This window comes from Rhinoderma darwinii, chromosome 2 (assembly GCF_050947455.1).
Source record: "Rhinoderma darwinii isolate aRhiDar2 chromosome 2, aRhiDar2.hap1, whole genome shotgun sequence".
Taxonomy (NCBI): domain Eukaryota; kingdom Metazoa; phylum Chordata; class Amphibia; order Anura; family Rhinodermatidae; genus Rhinoderma; species Rhinoderma darwinii.
Genome location: NC_134688.1, coordinates 376,553,992 through 376,567,766, shown reverse-complemented (window position 1 = coordinate 376,567,766; position 13,775 = coordinate 376,553,992). Strand labels below are relative to the sequence as shown.

Below are 13,775 nucleotides of genomic sequence, written 5' to 3'. Positions count from 1 at the left end.
GATCTCTCACCTGAGATCACAGTCTTGTACTTGCCTGCCGAGAGCTGAAGAGTGAGAGCGTGCGTGTGCACATGATCTCCTCTCTCCAGCTCTTGCTGTTGACATTGTCCGCAGGGGATTGGGCAGTGTCACAGCGATGTTACACGTCCCCTTGCCAATTTCCGCCCCATTGGCAGTTCATGGGGTTATTTAAATATCGGGCGCCAAATATTACAGCACCGATATCTAAGTATGGAAAGAGGGTAGAAATTTTTTTTTAAAGTGCCCCAGAGTTTGTGCAGCCCTGACCATTACATGCTGCACTCAAATGCAAATCTGTGGGCAGGTGAAAGATTCTCTTTAAAGTGTAACAACTTTTAAAAAAAAATGTTGACAGAAGTCAACTAGTCGCTAAAACGAAGCAGCAGAAGTGCTCGGGTGAGCGGTGTGCCGCTTCAATTCTGTTTGGCTTTCCTTGGAGCAGTGTACGGGCTCAATAGAAAGTCTAGGAGTCCGTACACCGCTCACTCGGCTGAAAGTCGATCATAAATGAAGCGGCACAGCGCTCACCCGAGCACTTCTGCTGCTTCGTTTTAGCGATCGGTGGGGGCCTCAGTGCTCGGTCCCCCACCGATGAAAACTTCGGACATGTCACTATGATATATAAAGATATCTATTACTGCGATTGGTGCAAGTTTTAATTACTTTTTATTGAAAATGATTTGCACTTTTTGAGATACAGCTGCTTTGTATCCTGTATACAGAGCAGCTGTATAGAGCGCTGAGACCTGAATCCATTAGGTCGCCTATTACCGATCACATCTAAGTTATGAACTTAGATGTGTTCGGTTACAGCTCGATCCTGCAGGACTCGCTGACACTGAATCAGTCAGTCCCACTGACCTGACGGATACAGGATACAGCGCTATATACATTATATAATATATTTATTTTAATTAGCGGGGGCAGGTTTATGGGGAAGGATTAGGGCCTGTTCACATCAGCGTTGGCTTTCCGTTCCGGGGTTCCGTGGGAGGTTTCCGTCGGGTGAACCCCCTGCAACGGAAAGTCAAACTGAAACCACAGCTTCCGTTTCAGTCACCATTGAAATCAATGGTGACGGAAACATTGCTAATGGTTTCCGTTCATCACCATTCCGGCAGGTTTCAGTTTTTGTGACGGAATCAAGAGCACAGTCGACTGCGCTAATGGTGACTGAAACGGAAGCTGTGGTTTCAGTTTGACTTTCCGTTGCGGGGTTACCTCCGACGGAACCCCAGAACGGAAAGCCAACGCTGATGTGAACAGGCCCTAAGGCTTCTTTCACACTAGCATTAATATACGTTTACCTCTCTTCCGTCAGAGGAAGAGAGGATCAATACGTTAAACGGAAAGCAACGGCTCCATTAGAATTACCATTGCTTTCAATGGTAATTCTTTTGTATCAGTTGCTTTCCGTTTGTCTCCGTTCGCTAAGTTTCCGTTTTTTTTAAAGGAAACAAAAGTGAAGTCTGCAGAACTTTTATTTCCGTTCAAAAGAACGGAAACCTAGCGAACGGAGACAAACGGAAAGCAACTGATACAAAAGAATTACCATTGAAAGCAATGGTAATTCTAATGGAGCCGTTGCTTTCCGTTTAACGTATTGATCCTCTCTTGCTCTGACGGAAGAGAGGTAAACGTATATTAATGCTAGTGTGAACAAAGCCCAATACAAGTAAGATATTAATAAATAAATAAATAAATAAAAAAAAACAACTGGGATTTCAACCAGCAACCCCTCCAAGTGTTAGGCAGACAAGCTAACCACTACACTATAGAAAGCTTCAGTCAATGCCTGTGAAACTGTAGTACTTGAGGGTTTATTGAATGACAGGCACTATTAGTCTCTCCTATCTGCTGCGTGTGGGTGGTGACTGGTCAGAGACTCACAGTCAGACTGGCTGCCGCAGCTGCTGCATGCAGTGTGCACTGTGAGACTCACCAGTCAGCCCTATTTGTAGCTTTCCCACGCTAATTAAGCACAGGAAAGCTACAAAGCCAGGAGTATACTGCAGGGGGGGGGGGTGCTTCGTTTTACTGACAGCAGAGGGCTCTATAGGGGGGAATCATCCCCCCACCATAGAGCCCTGACTAGTTACTATACTGGAAGGTTAGGGGGGTCTGAGCATCTGACTGCTCTAAAGTGGGGGCAGAATCCCCCCTATAGAGCTCTCTGCAGTAAGTCAGACGCTCAGACCCTCCCCCACCCACACTAATCGTTCCATTATAGTGATGTGAGTGCTCTATGGGGTGGATTATTCCAGCCCCATAGAGCCCTCTGCTGTCGGCAAAATGCCCCCCTGCAGTATACTCACGTCCCGGTCCCAGCAAGGCAGGCACTTACCTCGTGGTGCTGGTGCTGCTCGTCGCTCCTCCTGCAGACTTGCTCCTCTCTGGCTGTATGTACTGTGTACAGCGTCAGAGAGGAGGAGGAGTATTACAGACGTTCGGCGCGTCTGCATGGCCCATCCCCCCCGGTCCAGTCCCGGGCTGAAAATGCCGCCCCCCCCCCCCCCCCCCCGTTTGGGTAGGTGGTGCCGCCTGAGGCCGTCGGCTCACCTGGCCTAATGGCAGGTTCGGCACTGGTCGTCCTGACTTACCCTACGACGGCCACGGCCATGGACGAGTGAGTTCCCAGCAGCATCTCCCTCCTGAGAGACACTTCCTGGTCCGGCCCCTTACTTCTGCAGGGTGCACGCGCCCACGCGTGCACGTCCTTAAAGGGTCTGTACGCGCACAGTTGCAGAATACTGCAATCAACCCAGAATGCTTCAGGACTATAAAAGGGGCCCAGCCCTCTTGATCCTTGCCTGAGCATTGTTGTGTTACCTAAAGTTTGTCATTGCAAATGGTCTCCTAGTGTTTTCCAGTTCCCATTGTTACCCGTTTCTGCTGCCTGTATCCTGTATCCCGTGCTACCGTGCCTCTCTGCTGTCAAGAGTTGGAGTCGTGTTGTGCCCTCCTCTGCATCTATTGTGTCGCATCCCGTCGGGTGTCTGTCTACTGTCGGAGCCTCATCTTAGCCTGAATCTACTGCTACTGTCTACGTTGCCTCAGGTACCCTTTCTGAACTATAGACTCTGCATTGTACCTGTTTGGCCAGCTGCTATCCCGCTACGCGGTACGGCCCAGTGGGTACACACCACGCGCCGTCACAGTCATACTCTTGAATTAGTTCCGACATGGTTTTAATGCATGGTTCAGTATCATGCGGTATGTGTTTCATAGTAGTTATACCTCTCTTCTTCCACATCTGAAAAAATTTGTTAAGTCCACCAGCCGGGAAATAAGTGAGGGACCAGAGAGGTAAGTATTTTGACATTTGAAAAGAGAGACCAAAGCGTTTCCAGAGTATTTTCCATGTCGCTATTGTATCACGTACAGTAATGGAAGGTTTCACAATTGGTGGTAAGGAAGCATATGTGCTATGCATAAATGTCAATTTTATTATAGCTTCAAATATTTGGTATATTTATTCCCCTCTGTCTCCTACTTAAAGACAACTTAGCTAGTGATATCCTGGATCGCTTGCCAACCCAAAGAAATTTAGTAAATGCTTTATTTAATTTTCTGATGACAATATGTTTTAAAAGGAGCGGTATGGTTTGTAATGGAATAAATGTTTAGAGAAACTCATCATTTTCACAAGATGCGCCCACCCCATTGGGTTTATTGGAAGGGCGTCAAGTTCAGATTGTATTTTATGTATCAAAGGGGCATAGTTAAAGGCATATATAGATTTCAGGGTTCTTCCGATTTTCACTCCTAAATAAGTGATGTGTGTGGAAGCCGTTTTGTGGCCTACTGAGTCTATAGTAAGTTGGTCTGCATTGGAAGGTTTGTGTAAATGAAGTATCTCACATTTTTCAGGATTAAATTTTGAAACCCGACTGTTGTCCGAATTTTTTCAATATGCTGGAACACTTTTGCTAAATGGGTGGCTCGGTTTCGCTATAAATAAGAGTCTATTGTCAGCGAATAAAGCAGTGCGCGTCATGCGTGATCCTATCTGAATGCCTTGAAATAGAGGAGTCTGTTTTAGTTTATAAGCCAGAGGTTCAAGAGCCAAGTTGAATAGAAGTGGAGACAGGGGGCACCCCTGTCTAGTACCTTTTTTCAATGGGAAAAGGGACGATCGGCATCCCGGAGAATATATGGCCGCTCGTGGAGTGTTATATAGGGCCGATATGAGAGTCCTGAAAATACCTGTCAGTCCAGATTTATCAAGTACTAAATTCAGCCATTTCCATCTAACGTTATTAAAGGCCTTCTCGGCATCTAACGCTACCAAAGCGTATCGATCGGATTTATTGATGTTTTGAAGCTTCTAGGGCTGCCATGACTCTTCTAATGTTAGAAACTGCTGCTTTGCCCTGAACAAATCTCAACTGAGTCAGGTAGATAAGATCAGGTAAAATTTGGTTGAGGCGTCTAGCAAATATTTTGGCAATTAGTTTTAGGTCTTGGTTAATCAATGAAATTGGGCGGTATGATGAGGGTAACTGGGGGTCTTTACCCGGTTTGGGGAGTACCCGTTTGTATGCTATATTCGCAGCATAGGGTATGGCAGTGCCATGTAAAATAGAATTAAAGTTAGTCACCAAAACCAGCAAAACCTGATGGTTGAGAACTTTATAAAACTCCACTGGATATCCATCTGGTCCCAGAGATTTATTATTTTTAAGCGCTCGTATTGTCTGGATGATCTCTTCCTCTGTTATGTCTGTATTGAGTGAATGAAGTTGTGAGGAAGATGTAGTAGGCAAATGTAAGGATTGCAAGTACTGTCAGCCAAGGTCAACATTAAACGGGGCATTGTCCTCATATACACGGCTATAGAATTGCTTAAATATATGGATTTTATCGGTTGGGTTCGTACGGATAGTGCCCGTGCCATCTCTGAGTTTAGTTATATGTGTGTAAGACCTAGAGCCCTTAGTTAAGTTGGCAAGCAATCTGCCTGATTTATTGCTGTATTGGAAGAGTTCTGCTTCTAGTATGGAGCGATGGAATCATTCTCTGCGATCTAATCATATCTCAAACCACCCTCTTGTTTCCACTCCTGTATAATGTTGGGTGACGGTTGAAGCACCTGCTTAGTGTAAGCGTCTCTAAGGGCCTCGCTACTTTTTTGGTAGTGATGATGCATGTCCTTTTTAAGCTTGGAAACATACGCAATCAGCCGTCCTCTCAACACAGCTTTAGCTACCTCACAATATATAGGGCGGGGTTATCTCTGTGACCTTCATTAAATTAGTCATATTCCAGCCACCAACCTCTTAATAGCTTCACAAAGGTATCATCTTTTATCAAAAATGAGGGGAAGCGCCAGACATAATCAGACACCCGTATATGAATGTCCCCTAGATCTAGGCAGACTGGTGCATGATCTGAAATTAACAGCTGTCCTATAATTGGGTTAGAAATGTGTGGTAACCGCAAAACCCCTGTCAGGATATAATCTATTCTGGACCAAGACCCATGAGAATGCGAATAGTGCGTGTATTCTCGGCTATCTGGATTGACAGCTTTCCAAGTATCTACTAATTGTAGATCAGAAGTGAAAGATTGTAGTACTTTATCAGATGACCTGACTCGTGGTGTGGAATTTCTTGGGGATTTCCTATCTTCTGTGTGTGACATCACCGTGTTGAGATCTCCCGCCACAATCTTGGTTAAGGCAATATCTGCGGCTTTCTAAGCTTTTAGGGACGTAAAAAATTGCCTATTGTCCCCGTTTGGCCCATACACATTGTATATACTAATCTCCCCCGCTAGAGTATCCAAAAGAATATGACAAATTCTACCCTCAGTTTCCCGATTCTTGTGATTTAATGTGATAAGCTAAAAATTTGTTCACTAACACAAGGACTCCCCCTTTTGTATTGTCGGATGCTGATCCCAATACCTCTTTCACCCAGAATTTTTTCATTCTATAGAAATCTCGTTCCCGCAGGTGTGTTTCCTGGAGGAGAGCAATATCAGCTTTTAAGCGCTTGAGGTGTTTCAGTACTAGAGAGCGCTTGTGAGGGGACAGTAAACCTTTGACATTCCATGTCACTATCTTCAAGTGGGGAGCATATCAGTACATGATTCAATGTTCATGGGTCTCGTCCATTCTCGGACTGTCTATCAAAAAACAAGAATATATTACAGACATACACATCTTGCAAGTCATATTATAAGCGCATATAAGAGAAGTAACAAAAAGTATAAACAAAACAATGGAATCAACCTTCATTCTGCATATCTCCTGTAGGAGAAATCATCCCATAAATTAACTTCACTTCTTTCCGACATGTGCAGTGTCCGTACGACAATCCCAATCAGACGATAGCCAGCTCCGACCAGTGATAGAAATTTGAAAAATGAGTTTAGTAGGGAGGTTAAGAGTACTCACTCAGTCATCTGGTATCAAGGAAGAAAAATTAAATAAAATAGCCATCTAGCACAATTATCGCCAGAAGACCAAATATGTCCTTGCAGAAATCCAGGCAAGAATCGAGTGGTACAGCAACCCCATCAACAAGCCTAACAGTTTTATAGCAGTGTCTACGTCACGGCAGTTAGAGCAATTGCAGATCTAGTACGACTGGTAACAACAGCCATGTGGTTTCCATCGGTTGATGGTGGTAATAATAAATCTGATAGTAAAGTCTCAGCTTCTTCCGGATCCGAATAGATCTGAGTGGCGCCATCAGGTCGAGTAACTCGTAAAATTGCGGGGTATTGGAGTTGAAAGCTCCATTTGTTGTGATGAAGCACTGTGTATATCATACTGAAAGCCTGACACTTACGGGTACGCTCAACAGAATAATCTCCAAAAAGTAATACATTAGTGCCTTCCAGGCGTAGTGGTTGTGCCTTCCTTTTATATGCCCTTAAAATGGCTTCCTTTTCAGAATAGTCCAGATATTTGATGATGACCTGGCATGGTCTATCCAATTGGCTTCTCGTTTGTGGTGTATTCCGTTGTATATTCTCAGGGCCTAAGCGATGTGCTCGCTCGACTTTAAATGGACCTTCCAGATCAAGCAGTATAGGGATTTGAACAGCACATATGTTGAATAATGCACTGGTAGGTATCGATTCCAGGAGGCTCACTAATCTTAAATTGCTTCGTCATCATCTATTTTCTAGGTCGTCGATCTTTTCCAAGATTTTGTTATTTTCCTGCAGCAGATCTCTAATGTGTGTGTGTGCTTTCGCCATATCATCCTCTGCTGCTGAAATGCGCTGTTCTGCCTCATCAAGCCTGGCAGAGTGAGACGCCACCTCTGTTTGTAGTGCCTGGAGAGATGCAGTGACCATTGTTGCCAGTGTTGTCAGCAAACTAGGTTATATCCACCTGGTGACTTTAACCCCTTCCCAACATTTGTCGTAAGTATACGTCATGGAAAGCCAGTGCTTCCCGCAAAATGTCGTATACTTACGACAAATGCATGGCACCGGCTCAGAAGCTGAGTCGGTGCCATCATCCCCGGATGTCAGCTGCAGAGTGTGGACCAAAAGGGGGATAAGTAAAGACACCGTTTATTAGTGCGACACTGGCCTGTGCAGAAAGGATTGCTTCACAGCGTAACACACATCTATGGATTATTTTATTGTTCACCCCATTATAATGCCACCTGACTATGCCCCTGATATACTCTGCCCAGCTTACATATGCCCCCACATTATAAACGGAAACACCAGCAATACTCAAAATACTCAAACAAAACTACTAACAAGCAAAATCTACGCTTCAAAAGCAGTTTACTTCCACATATATCAAACAACCTAAACAAACCTCACACCAAAGAAATGGCATATGCTGGGGTCCCTTAATGTAAGTAGACAACCTAAAAGCGAACCAAAAAGGGACATAGCCCTTAAAGAAATAGTATACTAAATAATATACAAAAGTACAAAAAATCTTTATTAAATATACTCAACAATAACATGTAGTAGAATAAAAATGGGATACATCATACACGGAGATATATACAGCAAGGTCAGATGAAATAGACCATAGACAAAACAGAGTCAACCATCCAAGGATGACCAGACCACGCTCAAGTAGTCCACAGGACAGAAAATATAAATCGTGGGCATAGGGTAATAAAACCCACATACGATATAGTGCTGCCTACTAGGTATAGCAATGTACAGGATTAGACTAAAAATTCTACTGCTACCTGCAGAATATATAACAATCAGCAAAATAAAGCTGAAGGCATCCTAAGTAAACATGCAGGCTCAAATTAGCCACAAAGAGGGGCTAAAAATAACTGGACACAATGCAACAATCATGTAGAAGCTAGAGACCAGCACATACCCTGGGACATGGTGAGGAGCGATGGAGATCAAAGACGGATGGATGAGTGAACGCCTCGACGCGCGTTTCGCCCTGTAGACCGGCTTCGTCAGGAATCTTTTTTTTTCTACTACATGTTATTGTTGAGTATATTTAGTAAAGATATTTTGGACTTTTGTATATTATTTAGTATACAATTTCTCTAAGGGCTAAGTCCCTTTTTGGTTAGCTTTTAGGTTACTTCCACATATATGGCACCGCCATACCTGGGAGAACCCTTTTAACAATTTTTGGGGTGTGTGTATACAGTGGCATAAGCTGGGCACGACATAATTGCCACTGAATCGGCATATCTGGGGAAAAATTTTAATTTTTACTTTGCACCATCCGCAGCGCATTCATTTATGGAAACGACCTGTGGGTGAAAATGCTCAATACACCCCTTAATAAATGCCTTGAGGGGTGGTGTTTCTAAAATGGGGTCACTTCTGTGGGGTTTCTTTTATTATTTCCCATCTGAGCCTCTGCAATTGTGAACCAATTCTGTGTAAATCGCCAAAATTAGGCCTCAATTTCGCATTGTACACTCTCACTCCTGAGCCCTGTCAACTGTCCAGGCAAAAGATTAGGGCCCTATGTAGGATGATTCTAAAACCGGGAAACAAAGCATAATAATTAGAGAGCTGTCTTGTTATGGTGGCACAAGCTGGGCACCACATATTGGCATATCTATTGAAAAATCCCATTTTCACTCTGCAATATCTAGTGCACACTAATTTATGCAAAACACCTGCGGTGTTAACATGCTCACTACACCCCTAGGTGAATACCTTGAGGGGTTTAGTTTCCAAAATGGGGTCACTTTTGGGGGGTTTCCACTGTTTTGGTCCCACAGGGGTTTTGCAAATGCTACATAGCGACCAGAAACCAATCCAGCAAAATCTGCACTCCAAAAGCCAAATGGCTCTCCTTCCATTCTGAGCCCTGTCGTGTGCCCAAAAATGAGTTTATAACCACATATGGGGTATTTCCATACTCTGGAGAAATTGCTTAACAAATGTTGGGGTTCTTTTTCTGCTTTATTTTTTGAGAAAATGAAAAATTGTGAGCTAAAGCTACGTCTTATTGAAGAAAAGGGATTTTTTTTATTTTCACTGCCCAATTCTAATAAATTCTATGAAACACCTGTGGGGTAAAAATGATCACTACACCCATAGATGAATTCCTCAAGGGTGTAGTCACTTTTTGTGTGTTTTCACTGTTTTGGTGCCTCAGGTGCATTTCAAATGCGACATGGCCTCCGCAAACCATTCCTGCTAAATTTGAGCTCCAAAAGCCAAATGGCGCTCTTTCCCTTCTGAGCCCTGTCGTGTGTCCAAACAGCCGTTTATTACCACATATGGGGTAATGTTTTACTCGGGAGAAATTTCTTTACAAATTTTGCGGTGTTTTTTCTTCTTTAGTCCTTGTGGAAATTAGAAAAAATTTGCTAAACCTACATTTCTTTGAAAGAATGTAGATTTTCATTTTCACGGCCTACTTACAATAATTTCTGCAAAAAACCTGCGCCGTCAAAATGCTAACTATACCCCTAGATAATTTCCTCAAGGGGTGTAGTTTCCAAAATGGGGCCACTTGTGGGGGGTTTCCACTGTTTTGGTCCCTCAGGGGCTTTGCAAATGCAACATGGCCTCCGCAATCCATTCCTGCTAAATTTGAGCTCCAAAAGCCAAATGGAGCTCTTTCCCTTCTGAGCCCTGCCGTGTGTCCAAACAGCCGTTTATTACCACATATGGGGTATTGTTTTACTCGGGGGAAATTGCTTTACAAATTTCGTTGGGCTTTTTCTCCTTTAGTCCTTGTGGAAATTAGAAAAAATGTGCTAAACCTACATTTGCTTTGAAAGAATGTAGATTTTCATTTTCACGGCCTAATTCCAATAATTTCTGTAAAAAAACTGTAGGGTCAAAATGCTCACTATACCCCTAGATAATTTCCTTAAGGGGTGTAGTTTCCCAAATAGGGTCACTTTTTGGGGATTTCCACTGTTTTGGCACCACAAGAGCCCTTCAAACCCAACATAGTGCCTAAAATGCAGTATATTCTAATAAAAAGGTGTCCCAAAATCCACTAGGTGCACCTTTGCTTCGGAGGCCGGTGCTTCTGTCCATTAGCACACTAGGCCACATGTGGGATATTTTCTAAAACTGCAGAACCTGGGCAATAAATATTGAGTTGCGTTTCTCTGGTAAAACTTTGTTTTACAAAAAACAATGGATTAAAAATGAATTTCTGCAACAACAAAAAATGAAATTTGTAAATTTCACCTCTACTTTGGTTTAATTCCTGTGAAACGTCTAAAGGGTTAAGAAACTTTCTAAATGCTGTTTTGAATACTTTGAGGGGTGAAGTTTTTAAAATGGGGTGACTTTTTGGAGGTTTCTAATATATAAGGCCCTTAAAGCCACTTCACAACTGAACTGACCCCTGTAAAAATAGCCTTTTGACATTTTCTTGAAAATGTGAGAAATTGCTGCTAAAGTTCTAAGCCTTGTAATGTCCTAGAAAAAGAAAAGGATGTCCAAAAAACGATGTCAATCTAATGTAGACATGTGGGGGATGTTAATTAGCGACTATTTTGTGTGGTATAACTGCCTGTCTTATAAGCAGATACATTTAAATTTAGAAAAACGCACATTTTTGCAATTTTTTGCTAAATTTTGGTGTTTTTCACATTTAAATACTGAATGTAATCGAGCAAATTTTGCCAGTAACATAAAGTCCAATGTGTCACGAGAAAACAATCTCACAATCGCTTGGATAGGTGAAAGCATTCCGAAGTTATTTCCACATAAAGTGAAACATGTCAGATTTAAAAAATTAGGCTCTGTCAGGAAGGTCAAAAGTGGCCAAAGAGAGAAGGGGTTAATGGCCAGCTTCTTATAATCAATATGTAAAGACTGCGAGCCTAGATTAGAATCGTCAGAGTCCGTATCTGAGAGAAGATCCTCTGTGTCCTCTCTGTTAGAAGAGGGATGGCTTGCCTCCATTTTGTCCGTGCGCGTGGTTGGTGACATAGCTACCGTATCATTTGTTATTTCGGCATCCCCTGCTGCATGTGGAGTCCGCTGTCCCTTCAAATGTAAGTGAACACCCTGTGGGGTGCATTTTAACAGAGGTGTGTAGACTTTTTATATCCACTGTATATGTGGAGAGACACAACAGTACATTGAAGATTAGCATTTTGTTTAAACAGAATATTTAAAAAAAAATGTATCTGCAATGTGCATTACCACACGACCCGCAATCGTTCTGAGAGGGAGGGAAGATTCGGTAAGAGGTATATATTAAAGATTTGCACCACTTCCAAATTGCGGCCTTTGATTTAGATTTAAATTGTGCGGCCCCTTTCAATATTTTATATTATGGCAATTAATGTTTGTGGTACTGGTTGACCAAGATGATACAAGATGTTATAGATAAATAAATTGTTCCTTACATTTGAGTGTAAAATCGATAGCTGCTACATTGTATAATGATATTTTATAACACCAAACAAGTAGACAAAGGCATAGACGACCAGCACTTGCCGTGTCGTAAAAATTCTGTCAATTCTTTATTGAAAAGCAGTACTAATAAAAATGTTCATTAGGCATTAAATACAGTGGACTACCCCATCCGGACAGCAAGCAGTTGAAGTTGAACTGTTGATGGCCCAGCCCCGTTGCTAAAACAGTTATTGGAAATCATATGACTATAATTGTATTTATAAGAACGCCAGTGGAGCCCTATGTGGTCATTGGTACATTCCTCCCAACAGGTCCAGCATAAAAGATTTGCTGTGCCTTGTAATATTCTATGCTCATTTAATCCAATTATTCATTCCTTGTTAGGCTTTCTCAATAGTCTGATAAAAGAAACATTACTTTATTGATTTAATGTCTTTTTTATTGTTGCAGGCATCAATGGAAATAGCTATGAAAATTCAATTCTGGGATTTTGTCATAGTCGTGTTGTTCAATGGCATGTTTCAAGTGTAGGGGTGCAAGATGAAACCGTTACATTACAGCTTAGCGGCCATACTTTCCGATACAAACTGGGAAATGGAGATATGGTGACTCTCTTTCCAATGACTGGTGAAAGTATTACTATAGAAATGAACAATGAAGGTAATTTAACTATATTGAATGTTAAAACAAAGTGGACCAAAAAAATTGGAAATTGTCTCATTTGCAGTATTGCAAATATTACACATAATATAACATATATTACATATAATATATATTACATATAGTATTACACATTGCAATATAAATCATTGTGTACAGTTGGTGTTTCACTATTCATTGTGTCTGAATAAATCCCCTAAAAGGGGCATTAGCTACTAAAGAAGGTACAGAGATTTCATTTGAACCCAGGCCTGATGCCTAAGGGAGTCCAAAGGAATCTCAGCCTTATAAGAAAATAGCTGTATTATAATGAGCCTGTCTAGAGATGTGGTGGTGTTTTATGATGGTTGCACTATAATGTAATTAATGTAGACAACATTGACTTACTTAACATATTAACACTTTTATAATATATACAGATCCTACACAATGCCCAATCGTTGCACACAATGGCATGTATTTGTTGGTGGGGCCCTGCTAGAGATGTTTGCATCAGGGACCAGGAGCTTCAAGCTATACCTCTAAATCCATATTAGCAGTTCAGACAATGTATCCCCTATGTGAATAGTAAGAATATTAGAGGTCACCGAGGAGTCCAAAGACTATATAAAACCATAAGGGCGTGGGTTGAGTGCACTTCTAATATTCTTTTTAATTTATAGTAGAGAGTACATTATTCTTGACCACCATTGATTACTAAGAAATACACCTACCCTTTTCAAAAATAAACCCCTGAGGTGTATATTGTGATGTTCTACAGTAGTTGGGGCACAGAAGCTGCTGGAGAACCTCTTTTTTTTTTAAAAAGAGAGGGATCTCTACATGTCAGTTAACCCCTTAATGACCAGCCTATTTTAGACCTTAATGACCAAGCCATTTTTTACGTTTTTCCATCGTCGCATTCCAAGAGCTAGAACTCTTTCATTTTTGCGTCGACATAGCTGTACAAGGTCTTGTTTTTTGCGGGACATGTTGTATTTTTTAATAGCACCATTTTGGGGGACATATTATTTGTTGATTAACTTTTATTAACTTTTTTGGGGGGGGGGATAGAAAAAAAACTGAAATTTTGCCACGCTTTTTCGCGTCTTAAATCTACGCCGTTTACCGTGTGATATAAACAACACAATAACTTTATTCAGCGGGTTGTTACGATTGCAACGATACCAAATTTGTATAGTTTTTGTATGTTTTACTACTTTTACACAGTAAAAACGCTTTTTTTTCAAAATTATTTGGTTTTGTGTCTCCATGTTTGAAGAGCCGTAACGTTTTTATTGTTCCGCCGA

At 41.8% G+C, this 13,775-nt stretch overlaps 1 protein-coding gene across 1 annotated transcript in view; it reads left to right on the top strand.

Annotated features, from left to right (window-relative positions):
• F5 (coagulation factor V) overlaps positions 1-13,775 on the top strand; it is an 88,116-nt gene that overhangs the window by 37,639 nt on the left and 36,702 nt on the right. Inside the window, exon 12 of the mRNA XM_075853907.1 lies at positions 12,277-12,486. Coding sequence (XP_075710022.1) covers positions 12,277-12,486 — 210 coding nt within the window. The remainder of the gene's footprint in view (positions 1-12,276; positions 12,487-13,775) is intronic.